The sequence below is a fragment of the Ricinus communis genome, chromosome 7 (assembly GCF_019578655.1).
Source record: "Ricinus communis isolate WT05 ecotype wild-type chromosome 7, ASM1957865v1, whole genome shotgun sequence".
Taxonomy (NCBI): Eukaryota; Viridiplantae; Streptophyta; class Magnoliopsida; order Malpighiales; family Euphorbiaceae; genus Ricinus; species Ricinus communis.
Genome location: NC_063262.1, coordinates 8177883 through 8197599, shown reverse-complemented (window position 1 = coordinate 8197599; position 19717 = coordinate 8177883). Strand labels below are relative to the sequence as shown.

At 35.1% G+C, this 19717-nt stretch overlaps 1 protein-coding gene and 1 long non-coding RNA gene across 2 annotated transcripts; both read left to right on the top strand.

Moving 5' to 3' along the window:
- The first annotated feature begins 4338 nt into the window (after window positions 1-4338).
- LOC125370523 lies at window positions 4339-6624 on the top strand. Its single transcript, XR_007216558.1, has 2 exons — window positions 4339-5120; window positions 6370-6624. It is a non-coding gene; the product is annotated as an uncharacterized LOC125370523 (long non-coding RNA).
- Window positions 6625-16481: 9857 nt separating this feature from the next.
- Window positions 16482-18715, top strand: LOC8268221 (cytochrome P450 78A7). The gene is made up of 2 exons (XM_002532222.3): window positions 16482-17771; window positions 17864-18715. Exons 1-2 carry the CDS (start codon window positions 16773-16775, stop codon window positions 18464-18466), a joined length of 1602 nt encoding a protein of 533 aa, XP_002532268.2. The 5' UTR covers window positions 16482-16772; the 3' UTR covers window positions 18467-18715.
- Window positions 18716-19717: the final 1002 nt, after the last annotated feature.

The following is a 19717-nucleotide window of genomic DNA, read 5'->3' as shown; positions in this document are numbered from 1 at the left end:
TTCTGTGCCAAAAATTGTCAAGTCATATTAGATATCTAAATATATACTTGGCTACTTTAATTTTTTTTTTTCCTAATACTCTAAAATATATAGATAAATAATAATAATAATAATAATAATAATAATAATATACTATTATCATTATTATTGACACTAAAAGAAACCAAATTTATCATTATTATTAATGTTATGTTAATTTTACAATTGTAAAAGTAGCAACCATAGTATGTGGAAGCAAAAAATGGTCTTTGTTTTGAAAACGTTAAATGAAACAATAGCGCAATATGAAAAGCAACCATGTAGCATGTTGCCACTATATTTAAGTTAGCAACCATTTTTATGTGATCGCTAACTCAGACGCTATATTGGATGTTGATCAAAGAGCAATTCATAATTAGTAGTCATTAAATCCTCTGCTAATTTTGGTATTCGAATCAGCGACCACTTATACTAGTTGCTATTGCTTTGCTCGTTATTGGTATCTATATGCTATGTATTTGGTCATTAGTCTCAAGAAGGTAGCAAAATAGTCGTTAATAGTGGCTAAATACAGACCACGTGTGAGTAGTAGCTAAATTAAGATCTTTTCATAATCTTTTTGTTGTGAATTATTTAATTTTTTAATATTAGTTTTGATCTTGTAATTAGAGATGATTCTAGTTCTGTAATTGCTTCAAAGAATGGTCTCCTCTGTTGCCCACTAAATCATGTTGCTAAAGCAGCCTCTTATAAGGATCTTCAGTTGGGCTAAAAGCTATGGCCTAGCTATTATTATCTTTGAATCAGATTGGCAAATTCTGGTGCAAGCTCTAACAAAGCCTACTGAAGATCGCTCTATTTTTGGTTCTCTAGTTAAAGATTATATCAGCTAATTAACGACTTAGTCAATTGCAAACTCTTGTTTGTTAGACGGTCAGCTAATCATGTCTGCAGTCTGATCATGGAGAGCGTGGTGCTACCTCTCCTTCTTTCATTTGTAATGCTCTTTCTGTTGATTTAAGGGCAAATGTGCATATTTCCTAACGTTTTGAGCGAGAAGCACATAAGCCCCTAATTTTATTTTTGGCGGAAAGATACATGATAAGACATTGTTGCTTCATCTAAGCCCTTAATTAGACGGGGCTTCTTATAGGATTAAACAGATGTTTCCCTCAGCTGATCTGGCATCATATTAACGGTAGCTAATCCTAAAATTGAAATTAAAAATTGGGTAAGGGGAAAAAAGTCAAGGAGATTTTGCGGCATTAGATCGATGGCTTCTTCTTCTTCCTCCTCAGCAAGCTCTAAAAGGTGATCAAACAAAAAAATTCTTTCTGAAGGACAACCAAAATTCTACAAGTGTAGAGACAGAGGTATGAAGGTGAAGGCACCCAGGTGAACATCATGGATTTTTGGGTGCCCTAATTATAAGATAAGATGTCCATTTTTAAATTTATAATTTGTTTGGCAGCAGTGGTAAGTAAATGCTTGTGGATTTATTTGATTGAATTTACAGTTTAGGTTGTGGATATTTTGAGTGGTATGATGATGCATTAAGTGCTAGGGTAAATGAAATAATCAATGATCTGAAATTAGAGAACAAGGTATTGTTAGCTGAAAATAAACAGTTAAAGGCAATGGACAAAGGTGTTGCATCAGATTTGGAGTTGGATAATAAAATTGGCAATATATGGAGAGAGATAAAGAGCTTGAAAAGATCTACTATGGACAAGGCTGAGAAGGCATGAAGGAAGTTGTTCAGGGCATATGCTGTGATTGTTTTAAGTTGTCTATTCTTTAGTAGTTTATATACTGCTTTAGATTTAGATAGTTATAAATTTGTAGTTGGGTATTTGTTAAAGCAATAGCAATATATGATTTAAAATAATCCAATGAAGATAAAAATTAATTGTTTTGCCCAGTTTATTATCAATTTCTTTACATTTTTCTTTAATGTGAATGTTGGGCAGCTGAAAACTTCAATTTATAATAAGAAATGAAATATGTCTAACATCAATCTGTCTTAATAAGATTTATAAACATAAATCTATCTTCAAATTATAAACATATAATTCATTGCAAACTTATCACATAATGTTTAATAACAATGAGATTCGTAAAAGAAGCATCCATGTGCTTGCAAAAACCAAAAGCAATAGTAGCACAAGTAATAACCAAAACTGAAGTGGCTTTTCCGAAACACAAAACTATTAAACCCTTAAATTTGTTATCTAGTTGCATGAGAATTATTACTCTTGTGAACTTGGCCTTTCCTTCTTTCCACCTGCTCCAGCAATTGCCTTGCAGTTAAGGTAGCTTTTCCTCTCCATTGCAAGCCTGGACGTTGAAATGGAAGGTCAGTTGCATAGGTGAGCTCTGATCCAACTCCTCTGAAGCTGATAGTCCTCTCAATCCTTTGTAAAGTAGTCCCAGAACTTCCTCTAGCTTGTCCTCTCTTTATGTCTCTTTCATTAGGGATTGCAAATCTCACAACAAGATTAGTATGAACTAGCATTTCCTCCTCACCTTCTGCAATTACTCTCTCACTGGGCAAGCCAGGCTACAAAAATACGAACTTATAATATCAAGCAGAAAGCACATTGATCTATAAGCAGTCACAAAATAGACAGCAGAAGCACTTACATTGTAAGTAGTCTTCCTTTTTATTGAGGTGAACATGGCAGTCATAACCTATTATTTGACTTCTTCTACCCCTAACACAAGTTCCTCCCATACTTCGAGTTGTTACCTCTGACTAAGTACCACTACTGCTACTTAGCGCAATGTTGACTCTTGGTTGATTGCTGCTACTTGGTGCAGTGTTGCCTCTTGGTATATTTTTGCTAGATCTTGTATTGACCCTATCTTGTCTGGATCCAATTGGTGCAGGGTCTACTCTCAAAAACCTTAGTATAAATGAAATTAATTGAAATTAATTTAACATAATAATAATTAAAATTAAATTAAATTAAAAACTAATAAAGGCTAACTTGGTTACCTTTATTTGAGCATCAGCTCCTATTGTGTCCTTCTTTCTTACATAATATACAATATTGTTTTTTATCTTTCTTGGACATTTTAGAACCTTGACTTGGGGCATGTGACTCGTCGCTTGCCCTCACTCTCTTCTGCTTAGTCTGTTACTCATCTTTACAAATGGTAGAGATTTTATGGGTTGGTGTTCATCAAGCTTCATAAATTTCTTTCCAGGTACAGGTAGTAAAGGGTATTGGTACTTTGCCAGGTAGGGTAGATTAATAGTAAAACTAGTTAATATCAGAGATAGGGTCAACCTTTGAGTTGTATAGGGCATAAATAGCATAAAGGGTTTGAATTCCAGTTAGGTCCCATGCCTTAAAGGTACACAAATGCCTATCCAAAACACAGTATGCATAATCTCCTTCTCCGATTTCATAACCTACGTCCCTATTAAAAACCACTCTACAACCTACAACAAGTTCTTTGTTGTCTTGATACAATATCATATAAGAGGGACTCAAGTCATTATACCATTTCTCACATAACTTCTTATTGTCCTTAATTTTACCCATAGTTTGTAGCCTAATGTCTCCAGCATAAACACAATTAGTTTGTGTCTAGCAATTAAAATCCAATGAATTAAAACTTCACTTATGTTATTATCAACCATGTAGCATTTACTCCTACTATTAAAATAAGTCTTACACTAATTGTGTGGAGGATATCTCATGAGGTCTTCTGCAGCCTTTTTATTTACGCTTCTGTAATACCTGAAATTTTTTTTTAATAATGATAATATTAATAATAATTAATAATTAATCTTTTATTTAAATAAATTTTACTTTATTTTTATTTGGTTTAAATTGGAATGATTAAATGGAAATCTTAATGCTAGACAAATAAAAGAGTTATTTTCTATATCCTATTAGTTTGATTTTTAAGGAATTAATTAAGTAAATTCTATGAGAAATAAATAATATTTTTGGTTAATCAAATTTTCCCCCAAATGAATATATATAAATTAAATTCTATAATTGAGAGTTATGGAAGAATTTGTAAAGGATATTTTATAAAAGATTTATTGAAAAAAAGGCATTTTAATTAGCTAGTGGTGTTAAATTTTAAATTAGAAAATATTTAGCAAATTGATTAATTAAATTAATTGTGTTAGGACTAAATTGGAAATTATTTTGGAATAAGGATTAAAAGTATAATTTTACTAATATGGGATTTTAATGAAAATTTATATGTTTGGTATTTTTATAATTAAATATGTCGTCAAGGGATTTTTGGTAATTTTATATTTAAAAGTAAGGGTAAACATGTAATTGTCTATTTTCAATAATTCTAATTTGGCTCAAATTAAATAGTTAGGGGTTTAATTGAAAAGCTAAAAATAAGTTTAGGGGTTAATTAGAATTTCTACAGGACAAAATTGTTGTAATTAAAAAAGTTGAGGGACTAAATGGTAAGGAAGAAAAGTTTGGGGACCAATTGTCCATATGAAAAGGAAAAAGAAAAGAAAAGAAAAGAAAGGAAAAGATCGGGGGAGAGAGAAGGCGCAGTGGAGAAGGAAAATTTGGGGCTGCGGTCGTCGATGGCCGACCGTCGGGGTGCGGCACGCTGGCCGACGAAGCAGCTAGCGTCGGCAAGTGCAGCGGCAGCGGCACCAACGGGCAGCGACAGCAGCACGCGCGAGGAGGAAGGCAGCGACTTCCGGATGCCATTCAGGGAGTTTTTGGCTGCGTTGGCGGCCGAGTCGGGTGGCAATCGACTCCCCTCGGTGTGAGCTTTCTTTTGGCTACAGCGGCGACGCGAATGGTGGCCGGAAATGAAAGTTCGTGGTGGAGAGAGAAAGTGGGTGGCAGCCACGTTTTTCGGCTTTTCCGGTGAGCTTCGGCGAGGGATGGATGATCAGAGGACATATCCGGACTCTCCTCAGCTCAAGCTTCGCAATGGCACCGTTTTCGTGGCGATCGGACTCCGTTTGCAAATCGACGATCGAGATTGTTCGTAAATCTCTCCGGATGATCAGGGGCCGGATCGGAAGATCGGAAGCAGGGATTGTCATCAATGCGTCGTTTCGAGTCTGTTGGTGTGTTCAGATCGTTGATCGGACTCCGATAGCTGGAGGCGAGTCGACCGAGCGATCAAGCGTCTCGGTAATTCTCTGACCCGTTGATTTTAGAATTCTTTGGTAAAATTATATGCTTATTGAATTGTGTTGACCATTAGAAAATATTATGTGTTAAAATATTTATTTGTCGGACTGCCTGCCTTAGGTTGTGTTTTGGAATGTGTGGTGGAGTCAGGAAATTAGTGAAGTCTCAAGGACCCAACTCCCGTTAAAATGAATTGTTGAATATTTGAAGTGTTTTCTGGCAGGTCCTGGACTCGTTTTACGGGGGGTAAATGTTTATATTGTAGGGGAGGTTCTACCGAATTTTCGGTAGAATTTACCCGAGTCGAAATTTTTAGACAGTCAGTCCTAAGGATCTAGACCTATGATTAATTGTCAACTGTTTCAGCATTATTGATTAATTGTTTTGCGTGATTAGATAAATCCGTCAGTTCGGCTCGCTCCACCCTAGGTATCGGCGCAGAGCTAGGAGGTCGTCAAAGCTATAAGTTAAAGTCATATATCTGCTTACGTATGTCATGCTAATATTTTATATGATATATCTGATTAAATGATTAATATTTTGATTATTTAGTTATGTACAGTTATATATATGTTTCATTTTCTCTACATTACGATTTTATCAATTTTGTGTTTACTCGAGATAGGACAACAGTAGAATATACTATTTTGATGAGTGCACCGGTATAAATTCGAGAGTGATAGAAAATAGGTAAAATGGTAAATTTAAAAAAAGGGGTAAATTTAGGCTTGCCCTGGTCGAGCATTGCTCTCTAGGCTTAGTAGAGTGTGTTTGCCGGAGTAAAGGTCCTTGGTCGAGTATTGCTCTCTGGGCGCCGGCTTATTTGGAAACCTAAGTGACCAGACTGGAGTTAAGGACCTTGGTCGAGCTTCACTCTCTGAGCGTCAGTCTTATTGGAGTAAGAGAGCTGAAAGGCTAAGAGTGTTAGTGATAATTAGTAGCTGAACTGGATTTAAGGACCCTGGTCGAGCTTCGCTCTCTGGGCGCCAGTTCTATTAGAATGAGAAAGTTGAGATGTTAGTGTTGAGATTAGTCGAGATGTTAGTGTTGAGAGTAGGGTTTTGCTGAGGTACCCCGACCCGTTGTATGTGAAGGTTATATTTTTATTTTTATTTAATATTGTTGCATGACTTAATGTTTATTTCAAAATAAATAAATGTGTTATTGAAGTGTTTGTAACTATTTTTCCTTGGATATATGATTTTAACTCACTCTCAAGACTGACACTCTCAATTTCATTATTTTTCAGATCTGTGATTATTAGTCTTCCCGCGGCTCTTATCTAGCAACCCGATCCTTCATCATCGGGTGATGTAATTGATTTGATATGTTAACTTGTAAAAAAATCTTAAATTTTCCGCAGTAGAATTAATAGAATTATCTGTTGTAATTCTATATAGTTTCAGGTCTCGCCTATTTCTTCTGGCAGACCGAATAAAATATGTAAAATTTAACGGTTAAGATAAATTGTGGCATCAATAATTTTATATGAGATTTATTTTAAGTCAGTGAGTGTCAGGCTTACTACGGAATTCAGTGGCCTTACACCTATCCATTCCCTAGTGCCGGTCATGGGCCCACAGCTCGGGCCGTGACAGCTTCCAAGGGCTTCCAACTTGGCCTTAAAATCTTCTTGATATGTGCTCCAAGCAAAAGTCTAGAACTTCTTTTTAAACTCTCTACCTCTCCATTTTTACTCCAATTAGCATAAATATGCATCGCAAACGATGCTTGGGGGAGCACAACATTAACAGCATTAATTATTCCCTACAGTAAAAACATAATCAACAACTGATTATTCATATCAATAATTAAATACCTAAATTAAGTTCAAGGGAAATAAGTGAAGAATTATCATACTCTTTGCATGTCTAATATGAGAATAAGGGTGGCTCCATCTCCAAACTGTAACTCTTGTGTAGCAACAAAGGAACCACCTCTAATTAGCTTATTTTCCTTATTATTAACTGCCCAAGCTACTGGTACAACTTGATTATCTCCATCAATTCCCACAGTAGTTAGTAATTGACCCTTGCATACTCCTTCTAAAAAACAACCATCAAGACTAAGTATAGGTCTACAATCCCCAATCCAATTTCTCTTACAAGCATCAGACTTCATAAATATTCTCCTAAAAATCGTTCTACCTTCTACCTTCTTTTAACTCTTCTCTACATAACTCTATTTCTGTCTTTGTACCAGGATTTGACCTTTTCAGTGTTGCAGTATATGCCTCTAAATAACTGAATTCAATACTAAAACTTCCATCAAGTTCAATCATCATCATTCTTTTGGCCTTTTTATATATGTGAAAACTCACATTGATTTTCAAGTTTCTTTCTACCTCACTCTTCATTTCTGCCATAGAGATTAAAGGCTTCTTGTACACCTTATCCTTGAAGTACTTAGCCATGAAGGTACCACTAGCACTTAGGATAAAAAACTGCCTAAAGCACCTATGTTTCTCAACCAATGTTTTGACTGCTAAACCAAGATTCTTACAAATCTTTAAAAATAAACATAAAGAAAGGGCAACTATCCTCACTCACACACTTCATTTTTAATCTAGCAGGTTCATTTGAATTGATTTTTAACTTATATCCTAATTTGATAGCATAATTTGCTATAGCTATTCTTGCCTCTACAATAGAACCAATTTCATGCCTAGCATAAAAACCCTTTTCCCACCATCCTCATCATAATTAACTCTTTCTTTAGGAACTTTTGTCTCATCTAAATCAATTGACTCTTCATCACTTTCATCCTCACTTGCATTGCTTTCATCCTCATCATCATTGTCCCTAGCTTTCTCATCACTCACATACCTTTCTGGCCCTATATAACTTTGTGATTGACTCTCCTCACCAATACTAAAGTGGTTGCATTGTGTAGGTATATGAGCATTACCCTTAGTACCTCCATCAAGCTCCTCAAACAATGCCATAGCCTCATTTGCATCAGTCCTAGCCCCTTCTATATCAGGCTCAGCTCCACTTGCATCAGCCCCAAGCCCAACTAGATCACCCTCCAGCCCCAACTGCATCAGGCCCAGCCCTACTAGCATAACCATCAACCACAATTGCATTAAGCCCAAACCTACTAGCAGCACCCTTAGCCCCAACTAGCTCAGGTCCTTCAATGGCTAATAACCTTGGCTTAAATATAGGGTCATTCATACAATGGTCAATATAGAACTCTACTTCCCCTACCCAAGAATTCTTTCTTATGTAGTTCATAACTCTCCTAATGGACTCATCATCATCAACTAAATACAGTCCATCCTTCAACTTTTTCCCAACCTCTAACACAAATATTTTTTTACATTTCAGATTCTTAAATGTTCCTCATATTTACTCTTAATGTCATTATAGCACAAATAATCAATATCAAACTTATACACAACCTCCACATCACCACCTACATAGTTCAATCTTGGATTATAAACCCAAGTACTATTATAATAAAACCTTAAATTTATTATGTCATCCATTCTATAAATGGAAAAAAAAATTAAAAAAATACTTCTATCAGCATATCATAAAATAAAAACTCAAAAAAAAGGTCAAAGAATCTATCCAAATAATATACATTATATATACATTTTAAATAGCAAAAATAAAAAACAATAGCTTTTTGATAAATTTGTTATTACGTATATATGACATATCTTTCTTATCGCTTTCAATTTAGCTTTTTCCAGTAGCAATTTCACTAAAATATTTACTACAACTAAAAATTTCATTCTTAATTAGAATTAAAATAGTGAAGAACAAATTGAAGACTGTTTTTTTTTTAGGGTTGCAATTGGTAGTTGGGAGTTTAGGGGTATTAACACTCCTTTCAGATACATCATTTATTTTGGGTTCCTCTCACTTAAGTTTCTTTGTCAGCTTAGCTGAGGAAAAACGGTTGTTTATTTCAAATAGAAGCCCCGTCTAATTAAACGCTTAAGATAAAGCAAAAATATTTTGTAGTGTATTTTTACGCTAAAAATAAGATTAGGGGCTCACTATTTCCCTTCATTTCATAGGAGACCCTTCTCTACTCAAAGACAAAAATGCCGAGCTCCTTAGCAACCTTACCTGTAAGAAGCTTAGCAACTTCCAAAGTTACAAAGACATTTTCCTAACCAGAGTCATGCTTAGGGAAGATTCTAGCCAACCTTTCTGGAAAGAAAAGTTCTTAGCCGGTTTACCTAAGATTTTAGGTGAAAGAGTTACGAATACCATAAGAGAAGCCCATAACGGTCAAATCCCTTATGATTTCTACACTTATGGTGAGTTAGTTAGCCTAACCCAGAAAGAAGGTTTAAAGATTTGTCATGACCTTAAGCTTCAAATACAACAAATGGGAGATGAAAAGACTAGGCAGGGAACTAGGTAGTTTCACAACGTTTGAGTACAACCCAATAGAGCCCGTGTCTAGTCGCAAAGGGAAATGCAAAGTTGATTCTTATTCAAAATCTTTCAAAAAGAAACGATTTTCAAAATATAGAAAGCCTTCTAAAAGCAAGGAAAATTTCTATAAAAAACCGTCTTCTTCCAAATTTCTTTCAAAATTTCCAAAGAAAGATTCCAAAAAAGATTTTTCAAAAATTACATGATTTAAATGTGGTAAGAAAGGCCATACTTCAAAGTATTGTAAATTTTCAAAAAGACTCCATGAGCTTCAAATAGAAGAAGAAGTTTCACAAAAAATTTCTGCTCTTCTAGTTGATTCATCTGAATCAGAGTTCTCAAACAGTGAGGAAGAATTTCAAATTGATGAAATCAAAACCTCAACTGATTGTTCTGAGACAGATTCAGAGAGCTCTTCAAATAACATTAATATGCTCACTAGGCAACAAGAAGCTCTTCTTGAAGCTGTAAAGCATATTAGTGATCCTTTTATTCAAAAACAGGTTTTAAAAGAGATTTTAAAAACTGAATCTCTGGTTCCTTCTTCTAGTAAGAATACTTATGATCTTACTATGATTTTGGACAAAGGGAAGAAGTTGAAAAACCCTCTTCCTACTGTTCAAGAACTCCAGAAGGAGATTAAATCCATCAAAACAGAACTCAAAGAGTTGAAAGAAAAACAACAAAATGATTCTGTTTTGCTTCAAAGCCTGATCGTCAAACAGAATAGTGATTCTGATTCTGATGAGGAAAATGATTTTCAAAACCTTGAAGTTTCTGAAAATGTTCCTGAAAACTTTATCAATGTTTTAAAGGAAATTACTTCAAGAAAATATTTAATTCAAATAAAGCTTGTTTTCCCTGGTGATTTCCAGATAGAAACCATCGCGTTGTTTGATACAGGAGCAGACCTCAATTGTATCAATCATGAATCGGTTCCTAGAAGGTTTCATCAAGAAACCAAAGAAAGGCTGACTTCAGCCAATTCTTCAAAGATTAAGATTGCTGGTAAAACTGAAGCCGCAATTCTTAATAACAATATTGCTTTAAAGAATGTCTTTATTCTTACAAAGGATCTTCAGCAAGCTGTTATCTTAGGGACTCCGTTTATCAATTTGATAACTCCCTTTAAAGTGACAACTGCTCGAATCATTTTCAAAGCTAAAGATTCAAAGATTGTTTTCCCTTTTCTAGAAAAACCAAAAAAGAGAAATTTGAATCTTATCAAAGCACATTCTATTTACAATTTTGAAATCAATGCTTTGATCAAAGGTAAACAGACCCATCTTTCTCATATTCAACAAGATGTGGGTTTGAAGAGAATCCTTGATCAACTGCAAAATGATTTTATTCAAAGAAAAATTTCTGATTTTCAAATGAAGATTGAGAATGAACTCTGTTCTGATCTTCCAAATGCTTTTTGGAATCGAAAGCAACATATGGTAGATTTGTCATATGAAAACGATTTTTCAGATAAGCAAATCCCTACTAAAGCCAGACCCATTCAGATGAATGAGTCTTTAGAGAGCCATTGCAGATTAGAGATTAAAGATCTTGAGTCTAAGGGTTTAATTTCAAAGTCTAGATCACCTTGGTCTTGTGCAGCTTTCTATGTCAATAAGAATAGCGAAATAGAAAGAGGAACTCTTAGGCTAGTGATCAACTACAAACCCTTGAACAAAGCTCTTAAGTGGATTAGGTATCCTATTCCAAATAAGAAAGATCTTTTACAAAAACTGCATTCTGCATTCATCTTTTCAAAGTTTGACATGAAATCAGGATTTTGGCAAATCCAGATTGATCTAAAAGATCGTTACAAAACGGCATTTACTGTCCCATTCGGTCAATATGAATGGAATGTGATGCCTTTGGATTAAAGAATGCCCTTCCGAATTTCAAAAATCATGAATGACATTTTTAATCCATTTTCAAAGTTCGCATTGTCTACATAGATGATGTTTTAATTTTTCAAATTCCATTGAGCGGCATTTTAAACACCTAGAAACGTTTTTCTATGTTGTTAAGAAAAATGGTTTAGTGGTTTCAAAGTCTAAGATATCTCTTTTCAAACGAAATTAGATTTTTTGGTCATTACATCTCTCGGGGTACAATTACTCCAATTGAGAGATCCCTTGCATTTACTTAAAAGTTTCCAGATAAAATTTTGAAAAAAACTCAGCTTCAAAGATTTCTTGGTAGTTTAAATTATGTCATGGATTTTTATCCTAATTTAAACTGTCTCTCGCAAAGCCCTGCATGATAGGCTAAGGAAAAACCCTCCTCCTTCGTCCGATCAAAGATACCAAGATAGTCCAAAGTATTAAAAAACAAGTTTTAGAAATTCTTTGCCTGCATCTAGCTGATCCTTCTGCATTCAAGATTGTAGAAACAGATGCATCAGAGTTAGGATATGGTGGGATTCTAAAGCAAGTTCAAAATTTCAAAGAATGTATTGTCCAGTTTACTTCTGCTCACTGGAACGATACTTAAAAGAATTACTCTACTATCAAAAAGGAAATCCTTTCGATAGTTCTCTGTATTTCTAAATTTCAAAGCGATCTTTTAAATCAAAAATTTCTTTTAAGGATTGATTGCAAGTCTGCAAAAGAAGTTTTACAAAAAGATGTCCAAAATATTGCTTCAAAATAGATTTTCGCCCGTTGGCAAGCAATTCTATCTGTTTTTGACTTTGAAATTGAATTTATTCGATGAGAATCAAATTCTATTCCTGACTTTCTGACTAGAGAGTTCTTGCAAAAACAGGAGTGAAAAATGCCAAGAAAATCAAAGTCCAAAGAAGAAAAGTCCACGGCTAGTTCAAAACCGGCCCAAATTCAAAGCCCAGTGAAGGAAATTCTCCCTTCAACTTCAAAGTCCATCAAGACTTGGACTGAGATAATCCAAGAAGAAATTGATCAACCAGATCCAGTTCAACAACAAATGGATCCTTTCAAAGCCGATCAAGCCAAACAAATTCAGAAATGGCTTGCTCAGCAAGACCCTGAATTTATTCAAAGGGTGGAAGAATACAAAAGACAAATGGTTCAATCCCTGTCTGAACCATCTACAAAGCAAATTATTCCAAAGCCAGAAGCGACTCCAAAGTCGTCCTCTTCCTCTACAAAGGGTAAAGGTATACTATCTATCCCTTTTCAAAATACCGAGATAGAGATTTTCCCTCCAAACCTATCTCAAAACTCAAATAGTTTTTCAAAGCCAAACTCTCAGGAGATTGTTTTGACGCAATCAAAACGTTTTAAATCAAATGAGTATTTGGAAAAACCTATTTTTCAAAATGTTTTAACCATTGAGGAAGGATTCTGCATAGAAAGCCCCTCAAAATTGGTTTCAAAGATTTTCCCTCCAGGTTAGTTTTTTAAACCCTGGAATATTTCAAAGCCTCGAGCTTATTACCAGTCAATCCTCGAGGTTACTTGGTTCGTACCAAATTCAAGCATTTCAAAAAAGACAAAGCCCATAAAGACCCTACATATTCAACATGCACAATCCAAAGAATCCTTCACCCGTCTGATTGGGGTATGGATTTACACTCTCCTCGTTCCTTCCCTACTTTTCTAAAAAGAACCTACCCTTCAAATCTAAACACCTCTTTCTCCTATTGGGATTACCAGCAAGCCTGGTTCAATACCTTTCTTATCCAAAACGAAGGAAGAAGCCACTCCTGGCTATTCTACTTCGACACCAATATCCAAACCTCCAAAATCCCTTACTGGTTTAAACAGTGGTGGAATTACTACGGTAATGCCCCTGAGACTCTTATTCCCAAAGTCTTACCCATGTTCAACCTCTTCAAAGCAAATTACAAACCAAATTCCATGGAAAGCGTTTTTCCCGCTTCTCCTTTTCTGCTCAAATTTCTTTTTACCCGGGTATGTATGGTACTTTCACTTCAACTGCTTCCGGGATGGTGAGATTACACTTATCCGTCGATTCAAAGTAAAATGGTGGGACAAATTCAACCACCAAGACAAACTGTCCCTAAAAGCCGCTCAAAACTTCTTGACCAAACATAGCTTCTTGCCTCCTCCTAAAGAACAAACAACGTTCTTGGCATGTAAGTCTTTTCTCCTTCCAAAGCTTGTCACCCCAAACCAAGAAGATTTCCTACAACTTATAAAACAGTTTGTCCGAGATGGCCTTCTTCTAAAGGCAAATCCAAAGCCTCATCATCATCCTCTTCCAGTTACATCACTGCATTCGATTTGGATGATCCAAATGGGAGACGATTGTTATGGGATACTCAAAGTCTCATAAATATTATCTCCTTCTTTAAAAGCCCATGGGTTGAAAACCAGAAATGGTAGCCCAAGGTTATTTGTGTTGGACCAAAAAGCCCACACTAAAGCCCAGAAAAAGAAAAGAAAAAGAAAAAAGAAAAAGAAAAAGAAAAGAAAAGAAAAGAAAAAGACAAAAGACAAAAGAAAAAGAAAAGTCAAAAAAGCAAAAGATTCCTTCAAAGCATGGCCGACAACTTTCTCAAAAGACGGTTGGCATTATCAAAAGACTCCAAAGCATGTGAAGCATCTCCACAAGACTCCAAAGACAAGTGGAATCATTTCTACTCTACTAAGCAAAGCATCCAAAGCCCGTAACAAGTATCCAAAGCTCCAAGACCTCTATATATAGAGGAGTCCTCCTTCTTCATCCCTCAGAACTTAGAAGAGAGAAGAAAGAATTCTAGAGAGAGAAGCTCTTCTGTTATCTAGTTCTCAGTTTGAAACCACTAAACCATTTTTTTTAACAACATAGAAAAACGTTTCTAGGTGTTTAAAATGCTGTTCAATGGAATTTGAAAAAATTAAAACATCATCTATGTAGACAATGCAGAACTTTGAAAATGGATTAAAAATGTTGAAAATCTAGGTTGTGTTTGGGATGGAATTGGTTCTTTGTAAGGGGCATAGATAACAGAAGGAATTTTGGATACCCTTCCAATATCTATGGTCGAGGTTGAAGAACCATCATCAGAAAATCTAGAGGAAGTTAACTTTCTGTTGATCTTTTGGATCAATCTGGATTTGCCAAAATCCTGATTTCATGTCAAACTTTGAAAAGATGAATGCAGAATGCAGTTTTTGTAAAAGATCTTTCTTATTTGGAATAGGATACATAATCCACTTAAGAGCTTTGTTCAAGGGTTTGTCCTCTAAGGGGTTGTTGGGTAACAAGTGCATTTCTTCTTTTTAATATCTGTGAAATATTTTTTGATGATTTTAATTTTCTTGTATTGCATTTCCTGGGGATTGTAGTTCAAGTGGTCGAACACATGTCATGTTCGAGCCCGTCACCCCAACGGATCCATAAGTACTGTTTTACCTACTCCAGCTCCCCCGAATAGTCTGATTTTTCCTCCACGGCGATAAGGAGCTAGCAGATCTACTACTTATTCCATAAGGGCTTATTCGATTCAATCGTACCACGTAATCCGTTAAAAGACGTTCTGAATGAGTTACTTCAGCTCCATACAATAACTGTCCTAGCTCTACCCTATCATTTGTTTCATTTCTTCTGGAACAATCACAAACACTTTTTTGATTATGGAGCTACTACCAGAAATTCAATGCGTGGATGATCTCGTAGTTCTTGGTCTGTGAAGATACGTTATTAGGTGCTCCAGATTTTACCATGACTGCAATTTTAGAGAGACGCGAAAGCGAAAGCCTATGGGGTCGTTGTTAGGTGCTTTTCGTGAACGAATTTCATAATCTTTCGCCATGTTTTCTTCATTTTCTCCCTCTTGTTGTTCCAAATCGTCAATTAATTTATATGACCAATGAGGAACTTGTTTATTTATTTCTTTTATTCCAAGAGAATTATTTTTAAATGTTTTATTTTTTGAATTCGCTAGAACTAGATCAAATACAAATTTTAGAATTTGTAAGAATTCTAAATTTATTTTTTCTTTTTTGTAATCTGAAAATAAAGGGAGCCCCTTAAAATTGAAACTTGATGTCGATTTTCGGGCAATTCATTAATTAAGTTTAAGAAATAAGCAATTTCTGATGAAAATGATTTTCTATCTGTTTTTTGTTCAAATTATATATATATATATATGTTTTGAACTTGCAAATAAAGAAAAAATAATAAAAGAACCCAACAAGCTTTATATATGAGGGAGTTTCGTGCTTATTTCTTCCTCTTATCGTTCATGCAGTGCAGTGCAGGTGGTTCTGAATCTGATAGAGAAGCAGGTGCCCCCCATTCTCTTTTGTCCTACAAATCCACACCATAAATATATATATCACACACAGATTTTCCTTTTCTTGTGTGCTTCCACCAACTCGATCACCGTCATTACATTGATTTCCTTTTCTTTTCTTTTTTTAATTAATTTCCATTTAAAAAAATTAAAACTAAATTCTTACAATAAATAACAAAATAAATAATAAATGAATCCATACAAAAAAAGAAGTCTCTGACATCTTGATAGAAATTAAACTTTTTTTTTATTTGATAATAATCTTGATAAAACAAAGTTGATTATTATTTCTAAAAATAATAAATTTAATAATTACTTTTCCAAATTATATACCTACAATCTGATCTATTATAAACGAAAATAGGAAGAAAGAGAAAAAAGAAAAAAGAATTGACAAGGTGTTTGCGTTGTTCCAGGAACGGAACCAAAATCTACAGTGTCTCTCACTCATACACAATCCCTGTCTGTCACAATAAATTCAAAAGCTTCACAGCTCCCAATGCGTTACTTAGACAACACACCAAGCGTTTCCCTTCCCCCGAGCGTTCCACATCATATCTCCTTTCATTTTCCCCCGCCGTTCTTAGCCTCCAATTCTACCGTCTCACATTCAATGCCTTTATTATAATAATTAGTATTATTATTGTTATTGCTGTTGTTGTATTCTAGGTCCTTAATAACGCACCCTCTCCCTCCCCCTCCCCCTCCCCCTCCCCATTCACTTCACAATCCATGCAATCCCACCACCTCCTTTCTGTTTCCTTCTCTCCACGTGAATCCATCCCCCTTCCTTTTTGTTTTTTTCTTCTTCAGAAACAAATAAAAGGCATACAAACAAAAATCCTTGTGTCCTGTCAAATATCTCTCTCTCTCTCTCTCTCTCTCTACGTGTGTGTCCTAAATGTATTAAAGAATCTCCTCTATATATATATATTCTCCCTGAGTTACTCTTTCCTTTCAAGTGTCGATCAAAAGGTCTCTCTTTTCTCTTGTTCTCTCTTTATTTTCTTGGATCTTGCTTGTCATTTTTAACAAATGGAACACTTGGGTGCTGGTTTGGTTGCCAAGGACACTAGCTGGTGGGTGTTTACACTTCCAGCATTTCTTGGGTCCAGAAATCTGTTAGATGGGTACATCTTTCTAACTCTCTTTCTAGGGTTTCTTTCGCTTTCCCTTCTCACTTGGGTTTTTGCTGCTGGCGGTATTGCATGGAGATATGGTAGAAACCAGAAAGGCCATGTTCCTATTCCAGGTCCTAAAGGCTTACCTTTCTTCGGTAGTCTCTTTACTTTAAGCCGTGGCTTAGCTCATCGTTCTTTAGCCTCCATGGCTTGGAAACGAGCCAACTCTCAACTCATGGCTTTTAGCCTCGGTTCTACTCCTGTTGTTGTGTCATCTGATCCGCACACTGCTCGTGAAATCTTGACTTCTCCTCACTTTGCTGACCGTCCGATTAAAGAGTCGGCTAAAAGCCTCATGTTCAGCCGAGCTATTGGGTTCGCTCCTAATGGTACTTACTGGCGGCTACTAAGAAAAATTGCTTCCTCTCATCTATTTGCACCCCGGCGTATTTCAGCTCATGAACATCTCCGTCAGCTAGAATGCGCAGCCATGTTTCGTACTATAGCTAACGAGCAGGCGCACAACGGTTTTGTCTCGTTAAGGAAACACCTTCAATTTGCTTCCTTAAACAACATTATGGGTAGTGTGTTCGGCAAAAGATACGACCTTGCGCACGATAGCGAAGAGCTTGAGGAGTTGAGAAACATGGTTAGAGAAGGGTTTGAACTATTGGGTGCTTTTAACTGGTGTGATTATTTGCCATGGCTCAGTTACTTTTATGACCCGTTACGTATAAATGAACGTTGCTTGAAACTCGTTCCTCGAGTTAAGAAACTCGTTAGATGTATTATTGAAGAGCATAGACTCAGTGAATCAAGAAAAGAAAGTGATAGTAGTGATTTTGTTGATGTCTTGCTCTCTCTAGATGGTGAAGAAAAACTCCAAGAAGAAGACATGGTTGCTGTCTTATGGGTGTGTATTTGTGTATTTATGTATTTATCACTAGTTTCTATTTGGCTTTTTACTTTTTCATATTTCTTGCTAATTTGGTTTGGGTTTCTCAGGAAATGATATTCAGAGGGACTGATACAACAGCACTGTTAACAGAGTGGATCATGGCAGAGTTGGTATTACATCCTGCAATTCAAGAAAAACTACAAAAAGATGTAGACACAGCAGCAAAAGATGGGAGCTTGACAGACGCAGAAGTGGCAAAGTTGCCTTATTTACAAGCAGTAGTGAAAGAAACTTTAAGGGTCCACCCACCTGGCCCACTCCTTTCATGGGCCAGGTTATCCACGTCAGATGTCCAGCTCAGCAACGGAATGGTCATCCCAAGCAATACTACCGCAATGATCAACATGTGGGCAATCACTCATGACAAACAGGTGTGGGAGGATCCCTTGGAATTCAGGCCAGAAAGATTCATAGATGCTGACGTGGACGTCAGGGGAGGTGATCTTAGGCTTGCACCTTTTGGCGCTGGACGGAGAGTATGCCCCGGAAAGAACCTAGGGCTAGTGACCGTGAGCCTTTGGGTGGCTAAGCTGGTGCACCAATTCAAGTGGGTTCAGGATGTGGGCAACCCAGTTAAGCTTGGAGAGGTGTTGAAACTGTCTTGTGAGATGAAGCATCCTCTGCGTGCTGTGGCTTTACTAAGGAAGTGATCCATGTTGCTTTTGTTACGGAGTTTTAAATTATTTTTATTAGGGTGTGGGCTAATTAGATAATTAGTGTGGAAACTATTTTACATAGGCAGCAGCTATTATACGGTTAATGGGTTTGCTTGCTTCTAGTTAGAAGTATTGGTAAGTGTTTGAATGGGCTCCAGTTTTGTGTTGTGCCTTCGCGTGGAGTGCCCTTTGATTTGTGAATCATATTTTGAGATATAATTACTTACAAATAGTTCACCACTACATTCTCCTCTTTATTTTTTTTTTTTTTTTCTCTGAAATGGAACTTCTCTATTAGTTAAGAATATTTCACAAAGTCTTACATTACATTTCTCTATTATATATCAAAAATAAAAATAAATTTTTCATACTAATTTTTTAATTTAAAGTGCATAATTTTTGTAATAAAAATTATAATTAAAAAATACTTAAATATAAATTTTAATTTTTTATCTTTAATTTTAGATATTAAAAATATCAAAAATATTAATTAATAAAATATATCAAAATTTATAATATATGTATTAAATTTAAAATAGAAAATAAAGCTTTACTTTATATTTGAAAAATAAGTGATATAATTTTTATATTAAGGAATTTGATATATATAAAAGATACATATGGAATGTTTAAAGGCTCTTTAATAAATTCTATTTTTTTTAAATGTTTTAAAAGTTACATTTTTTTCTTAAATTTAAAGAGAGGGGTTTTTAAAGATATTTTATTATTATTATTATTATTATTTTTCCTTCCGTCTTCACTAAGAGCATTATTTTTTTTCTATACACATTTTTTTTCTTTTTATTATTAATAAAAACTGATTGCCTTTGTGGTAGATAAGCCTAGTGCACCTTTTACCGATTTGATTATACTATAATGGGCAAGAAATTGATTTTCATTTTTATTTATTTATTTACCATGTCAATGAATCTTTTTGTTGCCTATACGTATGCAAGGAATAAATGATGAACTGATTTTGCCATGATAAAATAGCTGCTAAAGACTTTCAAAAGCCTTCATGAGGTGAAGAATTATCTATATGTGACTGAACGAATATATATATATGTTAACAAGCTTCAATTTCCTCTAACTATGCATGGCAATACTAGTTAAATAAAATAAAATGTGTTTTAAAATTAGTTGAAATGAATGAACAGAAAATATTTAGTCTTTGGTTATATAAAATAATTACTAGAAAAAAAATAGGACAATTAATTAAATTTTAAATTTATTTATTACAATAAT